Source organism: Sciurus carolinensis, chromosome 10, assembly GCF_902686445.1.
Source record: "Sciurus carolinensis chromosome 10, mSciCar1.2, whole genome shotgun sequence".
In the NCBI taxonomy this organism is placed as follows: Eukaryota; Metazoa; Chordata; class Mammalia; order Rodentia; family Sciuridae; genus Sciurus; species Sciurus carolinensis.
Window position 1 is genome coordinate 47577782 of NC_062222.1, and position 22498 is coordinate 47600279.

At 37.2% G+C, this 22498-nt stretch overlaps 1 protein-coding gene across 2 annotated transcripts in view; it reads left to right on the forward strand.

The window, feature by feature from the left end:
- Col25a1 (collagen type XXV alpha 1 chain) overlaps nt 1-20336 on the forward strand; it is a 434308-nt gene extending 413972 nt beyond the window's left edge. Inside the window, exons 28-35 of one of the 2 annotated variants that reach the window (XM_047566623.1) lie at nt 942-968; nt 3993-4073; nt 6518-6553; nt 8092-8145; nt 12878-12931; nt 14288-14314; nt 16051-16104; nt 19751-20336. In XM_047566623.1, coding sequence (XP_047422579.1) covers nt 942-968; nt 3993-4073; nt 6518-6553; nt 8092-8145; nt 12878-12931; nt 14288-14314; nt 16051-16104; nt 19751-19918 — 501 coding nt within the window. In that variant the 3' untranslated portion in view covers nt 19919-20336. The remainder of the gene's footprint in view (nt 1-941; nt 969-3992; nt 4074-6517; nt 6554-8091; nt 8146-12877; nt 12932-14287; nt 14315-16050; nt 16105-19750) is intronic. The other variant, XM_047566624.1, reaches the window with a different exon arrangement.
- The last annotated feature ends 2162 nt before the right edge of the window (nt 20337-22498 follow it).

Consider the following 22498-nt stretch of genomic DNA (forward strand, 5'->3'; position numbering starts at 1 on the left):
AGATAAGAATACCCGATAAAGGGATAGTCATTTCCTGAAAATGTTTATCCAAAACTTAACCAAAGCAAAAATATTATTCTAATGTAGACATGTGTAACAAATATCTAGGCATTGCTTGCTCAACAGTGGTTTCTGGTATTGCATGATTTCACTGATGGATATTTAAATGCTCCTCCCTCCAAATAGTTTATTTAAAACTCTTGAAAAACTTAAATCAATCCACAGTAACCTTTTGTTAATTTGATAATTAGCCTTTATATTAAGATTGTCCACAAAATACAAGCTTTTTTTTTTTAATCGTGATCTATACATGCATTATGACTTCCTTCCATTAGTAAACAGTTGTTAAGACTTTGTAGAATTCCTCTTTGTAAAAATAAGTGCAGTCTAAACAACAATGCCACGCCCTCCTTAACCTTAAATAGTTGCTGCTTCAGGGTCTCACACCCAGCTGTCTTCACCTCACTTCCTATCTCCTTTAGATTCTTCAACACCTTGGGTCTGTAGGAGTTAATGAGCACTCGTGCTTAAAAGTGTGGGATTCTGTTTGTCAAAGGTCTGCTTTTAAGTCCTACTTCTATCCAATATTGACTTATGTCGTATCTCAAATATTGTATCTGACTAAAATATGGAAGTTTGAGAAAGAGGAGTAATGTGTATTTAAAAGTTTATTTTTCCCACATAACCCCAGCACATTTGTTTCTCCCTCTCATAGACATTTAGCAGACAGGATTGCTATTAATGAATTTCTTATTACAGAGTAATCTAAGAACTGGAAGGACCTTTTGGTAGGTAATAAATAACAACCACAAACTCACTTCTAGCAATAGCTCAAACAAGAAGATTCTTGCTTTATAACCCTTTTGTTTCTTGATATAATATTCACCTTTGTTGGGAAACTAAATCAGTTCTTAATTAAAAGCTGTGTTTTCCATTTACAGGGACCCCATGGACTTCCTGGACCAAAGGTAATCTAACACATCCCTTACTTGATTTCTGTTTTCTTTATTATCATGGGGGAAGCATGAAGGAAGCATGTCTGTCCTGTCTTATTTGTCAAGTAATGTTGATAATCCTTAAGCCTTTAAGCATTCAAATGTTAATACAAAATGACTTACAACAAATTTAAGTGATATAACCTAGATTTAAATTATTCCTCATTTTTTCCTTGCTGCCATGTAAGTTTACTAAATTTGTAATTGTAATATATTCAAATCAACCACTTAGCAGACATGTGATGAAATTCTTAGATCAGTTCATGTGCTCCCCACCTACCCCCAGTGTCTCTAGCTATAGGTTTGGTTGCTATTAATTGCATAGGACTGCATCTTAATGCTTTAACTACCCAGCATCTTAGTTCTGGGCTCTCCCAGAGGCCATGGTCTAGAATGAACTAGGGGTGCATTGACAGGTGTGCTCTACTGAGAAGACCACATCACTCCTCACTCACATGCATTCTGTTCACTTTGGGTTAACAGAGAACAATGGAGAAAAACCCCTCCTTATCAGAATCAGTGCAGCTTGCTTTGTGAAGATGTTGTTTTCGTATAGACATAGAGGAAATCATGGATGATGAAAATGAGCCCTGAAAGGCAAGCTCCTCCTTCCAGAGAGCATGTGATGAGGACCTCTATTCTAATCTCAGCTTTGCCACTGACAGGTCATGTCATGCAAATAATTGACCCACTTTGATTTTTAATTTCTTCAACTCCGGATAACTTATCTCCTAGAGTTGTTGTGAAGCTCTAATGAGGTATAATTATAAAACACTTAGCAAATATCTGGTACAGTTGTTGATAAACACCCAATACGTGTCACTTATTGTTATCTTGTGATTTGGTACTTTCTTCTGAACAGAAAAAATCTATAGCTTATCCTCAAGGTTAATAATTCCTGAAATTTCCTCATTGCATTTAAAAGGTGGAGGAGACACATAAATGTCATGTTGGTGCTAGGCATCAGAAAGTCCAGAGGTAGCCCACTCTCCTCCAGTAAGCTGGCATCTCTCACCCACCCGGCTCAGCAACTGGCAGTAGGTATTGGCCAAACAGGATACCTTGAGTTTCCCTTTTAGGGTCAGGCAGGTGACACTGAAGAATGGAAGGAGTTCACCCCTCTTTCTTGTTAGAATGCCTCAGATGTGTGTGGATTAGAGTCTGGGGTGAGAGTACTATTCTGGGATGAGAGGGAGAGAGCCCATCTATTAGCTAGTGATCTTTGTAGTTATTTAAACTCTCTGGGCCTTTTTTACACCCTGGACTAAATCCATGCTTCCCACTCCTAACTTCTACTTGGATTTGAAGGTGCCACCAAAGACCAGACTAATGGTAATGACTAAGAGTAAAGCCACCAAGACTGTTTTTAATTCCATGAGTGATTCAGATATGCCAACTCCACTGAATGCCTAAGATCCTTTTGATATCTAAAATGCAATAGATTTTTCTCCCGATTTCATGTGTTACTTAAATCAGATTTCAGATAATTACAAAGTTGAAAAGACTTCATAAATGACCAGTACTAGTTCCTTGATTTTACAGTTGATAAACTACAGGCCCAGAAATTTTAAGTTATTTGCCCCCAAAGACACAGCTACTGGGACTAGAATTTGGTCCAGACATAAAATTTCGTCTTTTTGCTACTGGATTTGACTATCTTTAAACTGACCTTCTCAATCACTGCCTGCTACTGTTAATGCATGATATTTCACCAAGGAATTTCATATCCTACTAGGGCTACCCTGCCTGTGCATCATCTAAAGACCACTCACTAAAAGTGCACATGCCTGAAAAGCAATGGATCTCAAGTTTAAACCAATTGACTAAAATTGGCTATTGAGACTTGGCCTTCATATCCCATTGACTATGACTCTGTGGCATTCCCAGGATCAGACCTTACCAACCATAGCACATTTGGATTCCCTGCAACTCAAATATCTAACATGAAACTTGCACAGTGTTGCCCAGAACATCCTGGTGAGACGTTTACTTGGGAGCCTTATTAAAGATACCCATTCTCTCCTCCTGTGGCCTGGTTGGGGTTCTAAACCACCACACTGGTTTTCATCATCGGGAAAATTGGGTAAAAACTGCCCAGGTTAAAAATCCCTTCTGCTAATATGAGCATAGCCTCTCCCGCAGCCTGAAATCATCTTCCTTTCACAAGTCTTTTAAGATTTCCTTGAAAACTTAATGTCTGATTCAAAGTTGAAAAGTGTTCCAATCAGATCATTGTCTGTCTCTAACATGCTATTACTGATGGAAAAATAGGTGTACTAGATTTCTAACCAAACTGTCGAGAGAATTTATCACTTAGCATGGCTTTCATAATGTCATCCTGAGTTAAATTCATGCCCTCTAGATTCTAACGTTAGGCAGATGGACAGTAAGTAAAACTACATTCAAGTTCTTTGATCTTCGTATTCTCTTCTGGGGCTGGCAATTTGTTGTAGACTCTATTGATTAATCCGTGTAGGGACCTGACTTGGCAATGTCAGTAAATGAGAACTTGCTGAATGGCATTACTTCAAACATCAGCTGCTACATTTTTAGCTCATTCCCCTGGGCAAAATGCTTAAAGGCTTAAAAGACCTGTCTATAACATTGTCCTGCATATTCCAGTTTTCCATTCCAACAGAGTGGGTTTTTCCTACCGGGGCCTCCTTCGGCATCCTCCACTCTATCTTTGATTTGCTTAATTAGAACAATGTAGTATTACATTGACTTCCTTGGGTTGGAACTCAAAAATTCAGGGACTCAGTCATACAGCTTTTGACAGGAAGAAGCACACTTTCTTGGGAGTTTTGCTTTCTAGAATATTATTTGTCAATTTCAGTTTCTCTTTACATTAATCTTTGAACCAGTGCAAGACAAATCAAGCCTGATTCTGTCGTTATGTAAAACTGGAATCTGCAACTATTTCGAGACTGGCTCTCTTCTGTCACATTTTAAACACCCATAATAGCAACCAAAATTAGCATTTGCTTTTGCATTTAGGGTGAACCAGGGTTAAATGGTGTTAAAGGATTGAAGGGTGAACCAGGTCAAAAGGGTGACAGAGGACCCCTTGGTCTTCCAGTAAGTAAACTTTCCATTTCAGTGCAAATCTCAGATTTTTCTTTCTACCCTAAGCAACAACTCTGGTTTACTTACTATCAAGATTTCTGGAATTAGAAAACATTATGCCAGACCAGAGCTCAGCCCAGTTCTGTTTTCTCTTGTGTCAAAGGAAGACCCCAAACAATGCCATGGATGTTTCTGTCATTCTGCAATTACATACATGCCAACCTTCCTTTTCCAGGGCTGACAGTTCTTCTCCCCCTCCTCCTCCTTCAAAAATGTTATGTTCATCATTCCACCATTTCTCCCAAACACTTTTATAATTGAGTGCAATGTAAGACTCCCTCTCAACTGTTTTTTCTCCTGGGTACCAAAAAACTGTAGCCCTCTGGGTGGCAGGTATGCAATTGGCCATTGTTGATGGCGTGAAGTCAGTGCTGTGGCTCCTTGCTAATCAATCACATCGTGTTCTACATGTTGTATGTTGTTTGTTTTAGAAATTCCCTGTTATGAGGGTCTTTATAAATGGTGAATAGTATGGAAGAAATATTTTGCAGGTGTTTGAAGATTTTTATTTTTAATGAAAAAAGGATTTTTCTCTTCATGTGCTTTATGCGAGGCTTCTTTCCACAGCAACCCAACAGATTTTTCAAAAATCTATTATTGAATAGGAGACTTTAGTTCCAAGCTTTTAGCATGCTGTCTATTCAGCGAATGCCAAATCAGTAAAGAACATTGTAGAATACATTAGTGGGATATAACAAAATCAGTGGTAGAAAGTAGTTTATCCTCGTATTTGAGATATTGGGATGGGGGTTAATAACCACTTATTTTTCCCATGGACACTATGCTTTAAGTACTAAAGTATTCCACTTGAGAGCTAGTGTTTTACAGATCAGACACAGGAAGCTTTGTGTATGCATTCACTAATTGATTAAATGATAAAACCCTATATTAGAAAGTTAAATCATACCAATTAGGTCAATGAACCACAGGCATAAAACCTCTGTAACATATGGGAGTCATTAATTCAGCATTCTAGGTAGATATCTTTCACACAAAATTATTATCATCTTGCCATTATTTTCAAATCTTATAATAAAGTACTAAAGGGTAATAGAAACAAACTTTTAACCTTATTTTTTGTTTCCTCTAATTTCAAATTTAGGGCTGTTGAGAATTTTTATGCATCATCTAGCCAAAAACACTGTGTATGCTACCATTAAACAGTAATACACATTTTTTACTGTAATCATTGCTAACTAATGATGTATTCTGCATTTACACTATGGATCATAATAGGATCACCCTGAAGGAATTTTGAATGAAAAATCCTGAAAATACCCAAAAAGTATATGGTATAGCTTCATTGGCGGAGTTTGCAGCTGGAATAGATTTTTTTTTCATTCATTTTATATTAACTATCTGAAAATTGGGAAATAGTTCCTAGACCTTGACCAGAGAATTTATAGGGCTAGTGCATGGTCTTCTTAAATATTCTTGAGCTAATCAATATCTTTAAGGTACTACAAGTAAATATTTGGGCTTTGAGGTACAAAAGCCTCATCAAATAAGGAATTGTACTTATTCTTGAAACAAACATTGGAAATGTCATTTTTATCATTCACTATTTTTATGTAGCCTGGAGTTCAAGGTAAAGAAAAGTATGCATTTCTGGGAACAGATTTAGATTAAGGCATTTTCCATTCAGGCTTTGATGCAGGATTATTTGAAATGAATTGAGGAATGATTTAGTTTGGGAATTATTTTGCCTTAATCTCATAGATCACCCACCACACCCTGCTCCTGAGGCTTTTCTTTTTTTTTTTTTTTTTCCCTTTTTCTGCCTGTTCTAGAAGTCCCCCTAGTGGTAACTAACATGAACAGTATGAACAACTCAGAAAACAATAAGTATGATTCACATAAAATCCAGAGTCATCCTGGCATATTAAAACCCAACATTGGTGGTCCATAAATGCTATTTTAACAAGTGTAATTAAACCTGTATTTTTTCCTCTGAAATGCAAACCTTGAATATGACAATGAACTCTTTCTTAGGAGATTGCCACTTTTCCCCCTTCAGAACCTAAAGAAATATATTGTAAATGATTCAGTCTCTAGAAAATGAATTTCATATGGTATTTAGATAGAAGCCTCTTACTGGTACCAATAACTACTTTGTAGTACACATTGTAAACCTCATTAACTTGGTTTCTATAATAAGAATTTGCCTAATAGAAAATGTCATTAAAATGCCATCATCTGTGGGGTGTTTATTGTCACGTGGTTTTTTTTTTTTTTTTTAACTAACAATTTGTAGCAATGTGATATTCATCCCAGAATCCCGTGACTGTGTATTATGTTGTTGAAGTGTTGCATTTGTTCATTGGCACCTCATACTAATCTCTGTTCTTGTCATTCGTGTTACACCCACCAACCCTGCTACCAACCAAATCATACAGGGAGCATCTGGCTTAGACGGAAAGCCAGGAGCCCGGGTGAGTCAGTCCCTGTCTTGCTCTGGCATGCTTTGTGGCTGTGAAACGTGCTTCAGGGCAGACCCCTTTGCTCCATGTGCTCTCATCAGGTGATGAGGAGGGTACTCAGGGCTGACATCAAAGGGGAAGGTGGACAAAGATGGCGGACAAGGGGAAAGGTTGAGAGTGGGCTGCTGCTGTGTTTGAAGTCCTGTCTCAACTGCCAGGGTATCTTTGAAATCTCAAATTCAAATCTGGATAACTCACTACATGGGAAGAATGACCAGTCTCATTGGCTTCATTGTCTTAGTATCCCAGGTGAAGTTTTCCGTAACCAATAAAATATTCCCTATAATTCCATGAAAGAGTTTCTCTGAAGAGATTAAAATAATATAAATTTATTTTAACTAGCTTTTTCTTTTAGGATTATGCCCATCTTAAAAATGTAACTTCTTCCTTGGAACTAATTTGCAAGTTGTCTGTCCGTGGAAATGATCCATCTGCCTTTTGTCCATCTTGACTCTTTTCTTTTGTTCTTAACAGCTACATCTCTTAAATTTCAGTTGCAGATACTTAGTATTTAGAAATCTTCCAAAGATGAACTTTGAGTTGAGGCAGTAAAGAAAAGATCCATTTAAGATCATGAGAATTCACCCAACATTATTAGAATGAGTTTGAAACTAGAAATTCTTTCATATCACAAGACTCTAACAGAATAAACCAGAACAAAGAGTAGAAATGGGAGTACTGTAGAAAAATTGTGCTGGAAGAGTTCCTACATTTGCACATATTATAATAAATTATTTGCAAATCCATGCAGAATCTTCCAATTCTTGCCATGTTTTAAGAATCTAAAAAGAAATTCCAGTCTTTTAAGTTCTAAAAACCTGCTTCAGGCAGTCATTGTTTTTCTCTGGACCCCAGTGTTCCTCTATCAAAAAATCCTGAACCAACCAGGAGCAAAAGTCAGTGATGCCATTAAATCACCCTGGCTGCCTGGTTTGCGACTTCTGAGCCTGCCTAGTGACTTCAGCCACTGAGGTAGAACCTACAAGGATCCCTATGAGCCCCTGCTGTTCCCTACAGAGCTGCAGATGGTTAAATGCTGTTTTTCCTCTTGTATAAGCCTTGAAGCCCCTTAAGTGGCTGAAAACAAAGCTTCAGAGTATACCTGGCCAAGGGTGGCCATAGATGTGGAGAAAGGGTTTGAGGAAGAGGTGACAGGAAGGAAAGACAGTTACATTTTTCTTAAGATTAAGGGGCAAAGTGAAGAGGCTCCATTTAGTCAGTAAAATATATAACTAAACATGATATATGACTTTTTGTATGTACTCTTCATTGAATCATGCAGTTATATAATTCATCCCTTTTATATGAGTTTCATGAAAACCACTGGCCTGAAAGAATCCAGTATAAAGCACTTTGAAAGGAGATGAGTTGTCTTACAGACATCCTAAGGCATCATTCACCAGGAAAGGTCCAGGATAAATCAAAACTTCTTTTCTTACGGTGTTTGTGGCATGTCTCATTGTTTTATTTTTATCTTTCTTTTTTTTTAGGGTACAGATGGTCCTATGGGACCTCATGGCCCTGCAGGCCCCAAAGGAGAAAGAGTAAGTTGTTCCTGAAGTTATTAAGTTTAAACTGTGTATTGAAGGAAACACAGAGCCTGACTTTTCCATATTAGTTGAACTTGAACTGTTTATTTTCCAGAAGTACTAAAGGGCTATCAAGTATTAAATGGAAATAGATGGCATCTTAAGTTCTGTTCAGAGTCCTAACACTGAGAGAAGAAAACCACAGAGTATAAAATAGAATAGGGCTGCCTTAATAAAAACAATACATACATTTACATAGCTAAAATGAATAGCTCCAATTACTCTTCATCTACCATAAGGAAGATATTTTCATTTGGCCTTCATCCAGAAAGTGGAAGTCAATGGGCCTAAAATTTCCAGGAGTACCAACATATTCTGGTTGATAATCTTTAATATAAAGCTACTGTATTCAGAATGTTATAACATTTTTCCAAGGAAAATTACAAAACCCAAGTATTCTTCTCTGCAGTTATACATGCCCCCCGCTTTTTTTTTTTTTAATAGCTAAAGAATGGCCTGTTTTTCTTTAGCCATAAGGAAATAATTTCAGTGCATTATAAAACAAAAACCTTTCACTAACCTCTCTATTGCTAGGCCATGTTTCCATATCCTTAGGGGGTGGGGGAAGACATTCAGAATAGAAGATAAATATCTGACCCAAAAGAATGCACTGCAGCATCAGCAGCTGGTCACCTATCTGGAACTTCTCTCCCTTTTACTCCCACTTTTTCATTTCCTCACCTTGGAAAATGTGTGTGTGTGTGTGTGTGTGTGTGTGTGTGTGTGTGTGAATAGGATTGTATCATCAATTTCTCTACCATCCAGCAAAGGATATAAGAAAGTATCCTAAAAGTGAAGACCTGAAAGTGTTAGAATGATTCAGTGTACAAGTTTATGCTCTTTTAAAAACTAGATCGTTTTCACCAGTCTGGAATAATTTGCTTTAAAAAAAGAGAGGCAGGTAGTGATTTCTTTGTCATACCTTCCAATTCCCCAATTCTACCTTCTATAAAGTGAATTCATTCATGTGATAAATATTTACCAAATGCTATTTTTTGCAAAGCATAGTATTACTTCTAGTGCTAAATGGAAACACTCTTCTACTTACAGAAAGGGTACTTTTGCCAATTTGCTCCAGTACATTGAATAATACCATTATAATTGATTCATCATCCCATAGTCTTTTATTAGAACTTACAAATATACACTCATTGCTGCAGAGGAAGCAGCAATTTTCCTTGACCTAGAAGAGTTTACAGTCTCATTGCAGAGGGGGAAAATGTATGCAAGAAATAACCAGAGAATGAGGCCAGAGTGAATAGCACAGGCTGCATGTGCGATGTTGAAGACTGACCTTATCCAAGATTGGTTCTAGATGGAGATGAGTCCTAAAGGAACATATGATTGGAAACTGCTGTTGTCTTATTTCCAAGATCAAACCAACAACTTCTGAAGATCTTCTTAATTAAAAATATTTAAAAGCTAAGGACCTCCATGATGCTGATGTAGATTCACTTTCAAGCATCATATGAAAAAAACCCAGCCCTGGTACTAAAATTGGAGCAGCAAATCTCAAGCAGTCTTTTGGCAGAGTGCCCTGGGGCTCAAGAGGGTTTACCGTTTGGTAAATCAGCTGCTACTTCCGATAGCTCCACAGTGTCACAAGAGTATCAGGTCTCAGTGCTGAGGCAGAATTAACCAGAAGAGCAAATGAAGTTGCTAAGAATTTTTGAAGGCATAGTTTAAGTCAGATGGCGTGCAGTGTAAAGTGTTACACTTGTATTTACTCAGCACGTTAACTATCCTAACTGGATCATATATCAGTACTCTCCAAGTGCCCCTCACCCCAAGTGCCAAACAGGAGTATAGTTCTCAAAGTTAATTGGGGTGCCATCTGGACTCTCTTGGAAAAAAGTTTCAAGTTTGGAAGAGGTAAGAATCAACAAGGGAAGACATTCTAGAATAATTCCTCAATGTAGACATGGAAAGTAAAGAGTTTAAATGAAATTACACCAACCTAAAAGAAATTAGGCAGTTGGCAGGCATCTTTGCTCAAAATGTCTGCTACATGACTGACAGCATTAGTATTCAGCTCGGCAGGCACTGGGTGCTCCCTGCCATTGACTGATTTCTTCATCCTCAATAAAATGCTTCGGAACTCCATAGTGTGTGGAGTTTGAGAGTTCAGAAGAGCAAACTTCATTTGCAGTTCTTTGGGGATTATCTACTCCAGGAGAAGAAATTACCCATTGAAATCCTGGAGTTACTATTTCATTCCTAAAAGTATTCAAGATGGAACCATTGGGATGCTTTTGACTCAAAGGGACAGAACCTAAACTCAAAATGGCTTAAATGAAAATGAAATGTACTATTTCATATAGCATAATGGTTGAAGGTAGATTCTGACAGCAGTAACATTGGGAGCAGTGGTCCCAAGCATCCCAAGGTGAGATGGGCCGAGAACAGTGGCGATACTTTGGGGTCTCCTTCTTAGCAAAGAGGATACCTTCTCCAGACTTCCAACTGACTGACTGCCCCCAATGCCTTACTGGCCAGCACTGAATCATATGTCCACTTTCAAAGAAGTTGCCAGCCAGAGAAATGGAATTGCCTTGTTAACTTAAAGTCATCATTTGGGGAGGGCTAGTTGGGAATAGGAATTCTGTCAGCAGATGTTTTAGTGACAGCTTTATTCCAATAAACCATAATATATTTATTTTAAAAACAAAACAAAGCCAAGTTTCTCAATGGAGGAAGGGGAAGGAACTGGCAATATCAAAATCTATGAAGATTTTTCAAATCTGTAATCCGCAGCTATTTCAAACTAGACCTACTCCAGTGTCCATGATCCCTTTTAAAACTCCCACCTTTCACTGCATATATACCACTGTTTTAAAAATCATAAGCAAAACTATCAAATCAATTGATTTTGAATTAGGGCTCTTCAGGTTGTCAAGCCCTATCCATTAAAAACATCACCTTTAATTGTCTACTACTAACAACAGCTTCTATTTATAGCATATGCTTTGCATATTCTATTTGCTACCATATAATTTCATATATTACTATCACCTTTAATCTTTAGAACAGTTCTTGCAAAATGTGCATTACTCTTCTTCCTTTATGACTAATGTAACTCAGGCACAGAAAGCTTTGAAAGCCACTGGAGGCCATACAGACAAAGTACCAGAAGTGGAATTCAAATTTCAATCTGTGTCATTTAAAGCCTGGCTGCTTTACTGAGCACAACTGCTGTTGTTCAATAATAAAGTAATAATGAGTTCAATAAGCGTTTATGGTTTTCATCTTCAGTAACCTCACCTTTCCTGTATGTGCCTCATATGACAGTGCTTATTAGTTCCACCAACCCCTTAAATTTAGATTCAGGAAGAATGAGTTGCACACAGATCTGAGGCGTAGAAAACAAGCATGCCATTGTCCCTTTGCAGGCATAATTATCAGCTGAACCTAGCTTTTTACCCATGAAAAATGGTTTGCTGAACTTTAAACTTCTTCACAGGTATGATAAAAGAAGGTAACATTTTCTGTTAGGATACTCATGTTAACATCACTATTACTCCTAAATTTTTCATGCTAAATACCAACAAACGTTTTAATTTGGAGATGAAAACACTATTTGAAATGAGGACTATCTCTATTATCACAATTATTTCTATTCATAGAATAACTTTCAGTGACTTATTCTTTAAAAGAATCCAAAGTAGTCATTTAAGCAAGGGCAAGCAACCCTATGAAACAGGTACTTTGAGAGAAAGTGAAGAAGTTAATGTATATCTAAGCTAGTATTTAGTAGAAGGCATAAAACCTCTTAAACACTTTAAAGAAATCAAAATATGTATGCCATTATATTGACCCATTCAGCCATTATATTGATTCATTCAGCAAATATTACTAATGTGCTGGATGCTGTATGGAATGGCTAGAGGTCCTGAAACGTTGATGAGCTTATTCTCGTGAAAGAATCAGAATGAATATGAGTGTCTCCCAGGGAGTAAGGGACTTGAAGTAAAATGCAGCTGGGTAAGGGCAAGAGATGGTAAAGAAAAGTTTCTCTGGGTAAGAGATCTTTAATAAGGGAAAGAAGTATTTTATTACATTCTTTAAAATGTAGTATAAGCCAAGCATCTATAGCCCAAAATTGAAAAATTAAGACTTCTCCAAAACCCTAAACTTTTTGAGAACAGACATGATGCCACAGTGAAAAAAATCTCACCTCTGACCTCATATGAGAAGTCACAATCCAAGTACAGGTACACTAAATATTACTATCCCAAGTTACTTTGGGCTATATGTATAAGGAAATGAATTCTCTGGATAGACTGGTCCCACCCCAAGATATCTCATCATGCATATGCAGGTATCCCAAAATCTGAACTCCAGTACACTGTTAAGCCAAAGAATTTCAGATAATGGATACTCAACCTATAATTTCAGTAGTAACACAAACACACCAAGGCTGAAGAAACTTAAGCGCAGCATCATTACTATGCAAACCCTTAGCACAAAAGGGCAGCGGCAGTTTTTTTCTGTCCTTTCAAAGGTCATTTTGTAAAATATGTCATTGTGGATTACTTTCCCTGTCACTGACAGTAATCCTGTAGGAACCTGAATCTTTGACATTTTGGTAGAATGGTACTTCAGACTGAGGCTTTGTACACAGGCCTTAAGAGAAAGTGTGGGGGTAAAGTGTGCATGTATGATTTGGACTTTCTGCTTTGTGTTTCAGGGGGGAAAAGGAGCTATGGGAGAGCCTGGACCCAGAGGACCCTATGGCCTGCCTGTGAGTTCAGTGTGCCTGGTCACCACCTTCTGCATGCCTCTGTGACTTGTCACTGACACAGTTAACCCTTCCCTGTGGGGCAGACTAATCACATTAAAAGAGCAAAACCACTCCACTAATTACAGATAATTCTGTGTTCTTCACAGATAGGTCACATCTGCCTCACACCCTCTCATCCTGTACAGACACACAGTGTTTCACAAGATTGAAAGGCTCAGACTGTCTGTAGGATGAATACTGCTAACCTGAAAGCAGGATTCCAACTGTCAGATAACGCCCTCCCTATGCCATCTGACTGGATGCTCCTATCTGTCACTTCCTTGAAAGGTCACTCTCTCCAAAAACAAGTGTGGAAGTTTCATTGACAATGATATAGGTTATTGATTAAAAGCGCTCATACTAGTAAAGATGATCCTTCAAAGTAAATTGGTATTTACTGTGACCTGGACATTTGTGATTGAAGTTACTAAGGACAAATGGTTTTCAGAACATTGAATGCTGATAGTGTTCTATCCTGAAAATTCGCAGAATCCAACTGAGACCTCAGGTTTACTTCTTTGCAGTAATTAGAATTGATTCAGTAGGGTGGGGCAATGAAGCAGCATATATTCTATTAAGGTTTTTAATCTCCCTGTAACTTCCACATAGTTTTCATGAATTGAAATAATCAACCATTATTATTTCAGATACTAATTTTGAGATAGATGTCAAAATCTGATTAGTGGAATCATAGCAGCCTCTGGGAACTTTGGGCGGATTCACCAGGGTTGTCACTAAGAGAGCGAATTTCTCAACTTTACGTAAGAGTTTGATGACTCCTTTTTTACTTGGGAATCATTCATTTGCAAAGCTTGCTTAAAAACAATTTTTAAGTTGTGACTTTCACACTGTTAATATTTATGTAGGTGCACATTTGGCTAAATTAGAACTATTTTAACAATAAAACAGTTTCACATTCTTCACCCATTGAGTAAATTACTAAGCTAATTAAAGTAGCATTGTTTCTCATTCTCTAGTAGTGCTGGCATGCCTTTAAATCAACTAAACAGTATTTTTGCCTTTGATTTCACTCTTGAACTGATAACTTGATAGCACACCTTAAACTTTAGCAAAATACTAATCTATTTAACCCAACATAAAATCAAAGAGAGACCTTCATGGCCCTTAACTGCAACACTAACTGTCACTTTCCTTGATTTGAAGAAATTTATATTACTAATCAATAGAGAATCCTTTTCCCATTCCAGAAATCATTGTTCTAATACAAGTGTTGCATGTTCAGGCAGCCTTAAGTAAAACAATTACATCTTCATGAAACTTAGGAACACTAATGTAGCTACTATGGTTCTTTGGCAGGGGAAAGATGGAGAGCCTGGTCTTGATGTAAGTAATACAGACAACAAACATCTCCCAATGAAAGTAGATGTTGATGGTCTCCATCATCAACAATAGCAAGCTTTTTCTGTGCATATAGCTATGCATAGAGCATATATTGCTGTGCATGTGGACAGCAATATAGAATACACTAGCGATTGCATGAGATAAACACAAAGGCAAATACAATTACCTGGTATAAAATTAATAACAGTAGATAGTGACACGTCAACATACTTTCTCAAATTAAGGGTACTCAACATCAGCATGACTCATTTGTGGAAAAAATAAGCAAAAAATCAATATACCTCTCTCATGCTACCCTTATGGAATAATATGTTTATTCTCAAAGCTGTCATGCCATATTTGTTCCTTTTAGTATAAAGTAAATATTTATATTTTTCTTTTATGGTAACATAATTCTATAAAAATAGAGAATGTCAAAAATGAAATGCCTCTAGAAATGATTATTGCTTCTCCTGTATTATGTGAATAATCACAATTTTAAAAAAGTTAGTCGTTGCTTATTGAGCACCTGTTATATGAAGCGTTGTTCTGGTACTTTGTGTACGTCATCTCGTTTAACATTCACAACAGCCACATACAGATAGTCATTAATTCGCTTTTACAGTCCAGGGAATAAAGAGCAGATGTAAGTGATTTGCCCAAACCCACACAAATTAGTAAACTTCCAGGATCTAAACGAGTATGCCGATATCCTTTCCATGCTACATTTTAAAAAATTATTATTTTTAATTTGTTCTTATTGGTTGTATGTGATAGTAGAATGTATTTTGACATATTATACATACATAGTGTATAACTTCTCATTCGTCTGATTGTATGTGATGTAGAATTACATCGGTCATGTAATACATATGCACATAGGACAGTAACGTCTGATTCATTCTATCTTTCCTATTCCCATTCCCCCTTCATTCCCCTTTGTCTAATCCAAAGTACTTCTATTCTTCCCTAATCTCCCACCCCTTATTGTGGATTAGCATATCAGAGAAAAACATTTGGCCTTTGATCTTTTGGGATTGACTTCTTTCAAGTAGCATATTCTCCAACTCCATCCATTTACTGGCAAATACCATAATTTCACTCTTCTTTGTGGTTGAGTACTATTCCATTGTGTATAGATACCACATTTTCTTTATCCATTCATCTGTTGAAGGGCATCTAGGTTGGTACCACAATCTAACTATTGTGAATTGAGCTGCTATGAACATTGATGTGGTTGCGTCACTATAGTATGCTGACCTTAAGTCCTTTGGTTATAAACCAAGGAGTGGGATAGCTGAGTCAAATGGTGAGTCCATTCCAAGTTTTCTGAGGAATCTCCATACTGCTTTCATAGTGGTTGCACCAATTTGTAGTCCCACCAGCAATGTATGAGTGAATATTTATCCCTACATCCTTGTTTAACATCTCTAGCAATTACAGAAATGCAAATTAAAACTACACCAAGATTTAATCTCACTCCAGTCAGAATGGCAATTATCATGCTACATTTCTTAGGAGAAAAAACAAGAAATCTGTTATGTATAGATAATTGAAATGCTAGAAACCTATTATTTCTAAGTGTTATTTAATCTAAGTCTTTAGATTGTTTGGCATGTCATTTTTTTTTTTCTAATTTTAGTTCAGATTAATGAATCCTAAGATGTTCATTTACCTCCAATGTGATTTCTACCCCAGATACACCAATAGACCTCTTGGTTTTGCTTTTTGTCCTCCAGGGCTTCCCTGGTCCACGAGGCGAGAAGGGTGACCTGGGAGAGAAGGGAGAAAAGGTGACCTGTCCCTCCTAGCATGTGCCTTGTGTGATTCTGCTCCTGCTGTCTGCTTTGCTGCTCAGCCTCTATGATTCCATCAGATGCTTCCTCTGTCTGAATCCTGTGTTCCAAATGCACACTGGTGCCTGATCTAACAAATCAGGTCTTCAAAGAGGAATAAGAATGTCTACACTGCCAGAAATAGGGCACCATCTAGCATAGAAGAATAAATTCTAATCCCCAGATACCCAAGCTGTAATCTTTCAACTACCTGACACCAGTTTTTTGAAAAATGTCCAGTGGGTTTCGAATTTTTTTTCATAAAAATAAAATTACATAGTACAAACCTGCAATGGTATTTTGGCCAAGCTCATATAACCCTGTAAAGCCAGCATCTCATTTGTCTTTATGACATTCCCAGGAAATAGACATGTTGTGTATCTTGAATTTTTTTTATTCAAAAAACAGGACAAGCAGTGTGATGGATAAACCACAGTAAGTCCATTACACAGAGACCAGTGCTTGCCACTGTCAGATTCCAAGCTGATTGCTGTAGCTTTTGAAAATTAAGATACTGGCGTATTTTATGAGGTGAGCACTGAGGCTCTATCCCAGGACCATCAACTCAAGTTTATAGGGGCCACTATCAAGCAGTAGAGTTTTATAACTGAAAGAAAAGTTTGGGTTATGGATTTTCTAAAAAAAAAAAACCTCTTTCCTTTTCTCTCCTTCATTCTTTCCTCTTTGTCTTTCCCTCTCTGTGCTTGACTTGAATCTTTGACCCAATTAAACATAAGAACAGTTGACATTGGATGAAGCAAATGAGGCTGACCAAAGTCCACCAACTCGAGATTAATCAAAGTAACTGGAATTATACCTTCACAATCCCAGTTTAAAGGATTTCTGCTTCTGTGATTAATCCACATCCTATTTTATTTAACACAATGTTTTTAAACCCCCATGGACTCTCCTGAATGGTAAAGTTCACAGCTGTTGGAAAGCAAGGACGAATGAGATTTGACACAGAAAGAGGATCCACAGCCTGCCGTGCATGCTTTAGGCCTTAAGCTCCACTCAGCCTTCCATTGGTAAAGATGCCACGCGGTGGCATCCAGAGCACCGTCATCACATGCATTGAACACTCAGGTCCTCTACATGTGATCAGCCTTGTAGTCCTCACAGCAACGCCCTGAGAATGGTGCTATTTCCCATTTCACAGATGAGGAAAGTGAGACAAAGTTATTTTACCCTGAATTATAAATTCCAACTGTAAAGTGTATGTGTTTTGAGATAAGTCATGCAGGAAAACTGGCAGCACAAGACGTTCTAAAGATTTTATGTATTTTATATTTACCTAATGTGTTATATGAGTCCAAAATCTTATTTACTCAAAAGATACATGGCATCATGTGGCACCCAATTTTTTGGTCTTTTAAACAAGTAAGAGATTTTCAGAATTGGGCTGGGAGTGTAGCTCAGTGATGGAGCACTTGAATAGCAGGAATGAGGCCTTGGAGTCCATCCCCAACACCATGAGAAAATAAAAGAAGAAAAAGAGAGCTGGGGTTGTGGCTCAGTGGTAGGGCGCTGCCTAGCATGGGTGAGGCACTGGGTTCAATTCTCAGCACCACATATAAATAAGTAAATAAAATAAAGGTCCATCAACAAGTAATAAAAAATATATTTTTAAAAAATTACCCACATTATAGATTATGAAAGCATAAAACTACAGAATATTATCACCATGCAAAAATATTTCTATATTTAGTTTCCATGATTAGAAGTTTTTATACTTAGGAAAATTAGATTCTAAATGTGCACATTTTATGAATATCATACTTTGATATAAGAAATAAACTACCAAGAGCTTTCATGTGCTTACCTCCACAATGAGAGATGGTTTTGCATTGCATGGGTAATTTCTACATATTACAAATCACTGTTGTATACAATTCTTTGTATAGTAGTGATGTTTGCTAAAATTTTAATGAAAAATAATGCTCATAGCCTACCACAATAACAGTCATGACATCTCTGTTGAGTGTTTAATCTGAGCTAATTTACCAATCAAACAGAACTGAATTCTAAATTAACACCCAACACACCTGGTCTCAGTCACACCTACTTGAAGAGAAGTCCATTACCTTCTGGGCAGAAAGAGCTCATGTAAACAAGCTTAAATCAATTTCATGCAGTGGCATTCAAGTTATTTGTTAAGGAAGGATGTTGATTCATCTTGGTGAACAACACCTTACTTCCAAATGCCCCTCCCATCTGACTTCCTGTCAAACCCTCTCCCCATCTTACCCTGCTGTGGAGGCTTTGTCTCATCACTATCAACCAAACACAGAGTATTTCTCTTTCCCAAGATTCAAGAAACCCAAATGTTTTTGATTCTGAATCTTCTGATGCAATCTTTTTGGCACACAGGAGATGAATGAGGAGCTTTCACTTGGGCTGTCAGAATGAATGTATTAATTTGAATGCATATCTCATGTTTCTGTTCTGTGTATGTCTTTTCACCTTTGAATATTCATGTTGTTTTGCTTCAGAGATTATTCACTTTTATTGCAACTGCCATCTTGATTGCAGAATGAATATACTAATTTAAATATGTATTGTATTTTGTATTCTGTAGAGCACCAGTTCTGTCCATATACAGATGTTTATGTTAATGTGAAACAGCTGGGGTGCATTCCTTCCTTCTCCTCCTTTTGCCTCCTTTCCTTAATTCCTCCGTTCTTGTGATCCATGCAGATTTCCCACAACCTTTACCTTGATTCCTAAATACTAATTTCCATGGCTACATTCCCACTATGTAATTATCCTGCCTCCCTCATTTTTACTGAGTCCAAACTAGTTTTCCTCTATCAAACAGAATTTGGGGGGCTTTGGTTACTTTGTGAGTAAGCTGGAAACTCATTTACCATTGTGAATACCTAGCATGAGAGCAATGAGAATTAAAGAAGACTCCTAGATTTATAAAAACCTGTTTCCCCAATTGGCATCCTTGCAAAGTATTAGCACTTTTTAATATCTGTTTACCTGGCTTAACAAAAGTCTTTGTTTTGGTTTTGTAAAAAAGTGCTTAAAAGAAATAGAAGTATATTTTAATACATTAAATTTTTTAATCAGAGTTTCAAAAACCAAGATTAGATACATTTCAACAAGGTAGAAGCTGCTGATATTCTTTCCCTTTCCTCTGGCTCAATGCAGCTTTCATCTTTTAGAGGATTTGAAAAGAAGCGAGTTGACAAGTATTGAAAATGAGGTGCAGTATCCATTATTCCCCTGAACTCCACCTACTCCACTGGCTTCAGTACAATTGGTATCTTTCATCCTCGCCAGATCTGTGGCACAAACCCCTAATTCACAGTGACTGTGACATTGTGGTGGGAGTCGGCGCTGATCTGCCTTGCTGATGTGTCAGCCTTTTGGGTCTCCTTCCATCTTGTTATCCATAGACCACTTCTTGGAACCCATTGTCAATCTCGAAGTATGTTATGTATTATAATACACTTTATCTAAACTTAAAAAAAAAAAAAAAAAAAAAAAACAGTGGTAAATGCCCTTCCAGATTTTTCTTCACTAAGCCATCTTTTGAATCACCTTTATTTCCCTCCCAAATAAAACCTGTCTTTCATTTAAACCCTTGTATCCACAGGGGGAAAAGGGAAAGAAAGGCAAAAAGGGGCCTAAAGGGGAGAAAGGAGAACAGGGTGCTCCTGGATTAGATGCACCCTGCCCGTTGGTATGTCTGACTCATGAACTGTCTCCAGGTGGCTTGTGTGAGGGGATGAGATGGGAGAAGAGCAAGCTGGAGGGACAGTAGCTGCAGGCTTCCTGCTTAGGGTCATTTAATATGGACTTTTAGATGCTAAGAAGCATCTAAAACCATCCTAGTATGTTCCACGTCTTGTCTCGGCACAAGCTCTACCTGGCTTCTTTACTCTCAAGTATTGCTGTCCAGCTGGAACCTGACTGTAGGTTCTAAAGGAGAACCAGCATTATTCCTCACCCCTCGAGAGAGAGTCACTGTTTTAAGATGAGTACTCATAATAGGAATATGCCCAGCACCATCTTACTTTGTTCAGCTTCCCTGGATGTTACTTTTCTAGAAACTTCCAGGTTGCTCCTCTCCCAGCCTTTTATTGTTCTAGTTATTTCTTTAGCAGAATCTGTACTTAAGTGAATTCTTGTGTTAGTAACATTATGAGTTAATCTTCACAAACAGGGATTCCGAGGCGTTAAGGGGGAAAAAGGGGAGCCAGGCCAGCCTGGCCTGGATGGGCTGGATGCCCCTTGCCAATTGGTACAGTATTTCCTTTCCTACCACCCTGCATGCAGTTCCTTTGTTGATTACATATTCATCTCTATCAGTGTAAAGTGGTTCTTTCTGAAGCAAGCTTTACATGATAAACATACTACATGCATGTGCATGAACAGGTTCCTTCTGAAATTGTAGAGGGAAGAGAGCAAGCATGAGTTATCAACGAATGCAGATTAACTCACAACTGACATGACTACTGTATCTGTGTTTTTTGAAATATTTAGTCAATAAATATTTAAAGATTAAATTATATAAAAATATTTGATGCAGAGGCACCATTAGGCCATAATTTTTGGTTTTACCCCTCATTTTAACTTTTTTTCTTTTTCTCTAAAATAAATAAAGATATTTTTGTCTCTTCCACAAAATTTTTATCAGGCCATAAATAAAACCAAACCTACAGAATTAAGCTTCTGTGGTCAAGAGTTAACCAGTTCGAGGGATTACTGTTAGGAGACCATGTGGAAGAAAACCAAACTTCTAAGATAATAGTCTGCAGCCCAAACCCTCTTCGTTGTCACGTAACCTTTTCAACTTAATGGTCTCTCCTTTTGAAACTCACTTTCCCAAAGTGGACCAAACTCCCTTCTCTCCATTGGCATGAACTCAAAATCTTCCTTATACTAAAATCTAAAATTCTACTGGTTTATCCCTCTCCTTGTACCAATCTGGCGTTACCAACTTCTCCCAAATATTTTATAAAGCTATTTCAACATTTTTTTTACACCTTAGACAATAAGAATGTATTTTGTAAAGTATAAAGATAAAATTTTATGGTTATGTTATTCTTGATCTGCATGTTCTTATGAGTCTTCAGTTGCAAGCATGATTCTTTAAAGGTAAATTCATATTTCTCAAACCTTTTAAAAGATTGTATGTATAGAAAAAAATTTGGGCAATAATTCGAGTTAGAAAATCAATATGAAGTGCACAATCTTTGTTTGCTGGGTACTGATAAGGTGTATTTTATAACCACTTAATTGTAGAAAAATATAAGCATGCCTTCATAATGTGTCCACTTTTCCTGTGTCATTGATTTCATTTGTATCTGAAGAATGCTAATGCTTTAAGTTAAAATAACGTGACATTTAAGAACCCCATCTCTTATTCAGAATGTTAACGGACTTCTGAAGAATTTGAATAGAGAAAAAGAGATAAATGCCATAGATAACACTTCACTATAAAATATACCTAGGCTGCCTGTCCTGTAATTACATCTTGCAATACCAACTTTCAGTACAGGCATGTGAAAAGTTATTGGCCTATGAAGAGCTATCAACTTCAGATAGAAATGGTTTATCATTGATTATCATTATCCTCAACCAGAGTCCATAGTGACCAGAAAGTTATTTTTTTATTTACTTAATAATGGAGATGTCTATATATGAAATGAAGAGGTATAGTACAGATTTCTTATCTAAAAGTATAAACGGAGTAGAGCCTAAGACTGCTTATGCTTTATAAATTGCTTTTCCAACATTAGGCATAGCTTTTTCCATAACTTATGTATTTTTAAAATGTATACTCACTCTGGAAAACATTTGTATTATCTACCTTTTAATTTACACTGGGTAATATATTGGGACATGGTAATTAGTAAAAAGATGGCTATGACCAAAGTCACCTAACAGGTAGAAATCCACTTTTTTTTTTTTTTTTTTTGTAGCCTGTGGGCATGTGAACTATGATCATTTTTGATCATTTTTAAGGAGTCTGAGGAATTATTTTTCTTTTTACAACAGGGGCCAGATGGATTACCTATGCCTGGCTGTTGGCAAAAGGTAGGTGTTAATGGAATGATTTCCGAAAGGAAGTACTCTCCTTTTTCTGACCTGGCCTGGCCCTTTCCATTCAGAACAGATCTTTTGCATTTGACATTCTTGAGTGATTCTGGCTCCAGAATATCTTGATGAATATATTTACTGCTGATTTCTTTCTAAGCTGATGAATGAAAACAGTTCTTCATAAACAATTTGGAACCTTCCCTACCTGATTCTTGGTTTGGAATGGAAAGGGGCAATGTGTCTTAACAGTTTGCTTGTCAAACTCTTTGTCCTCCTCCTGTTTAACAGGATTTCTAAT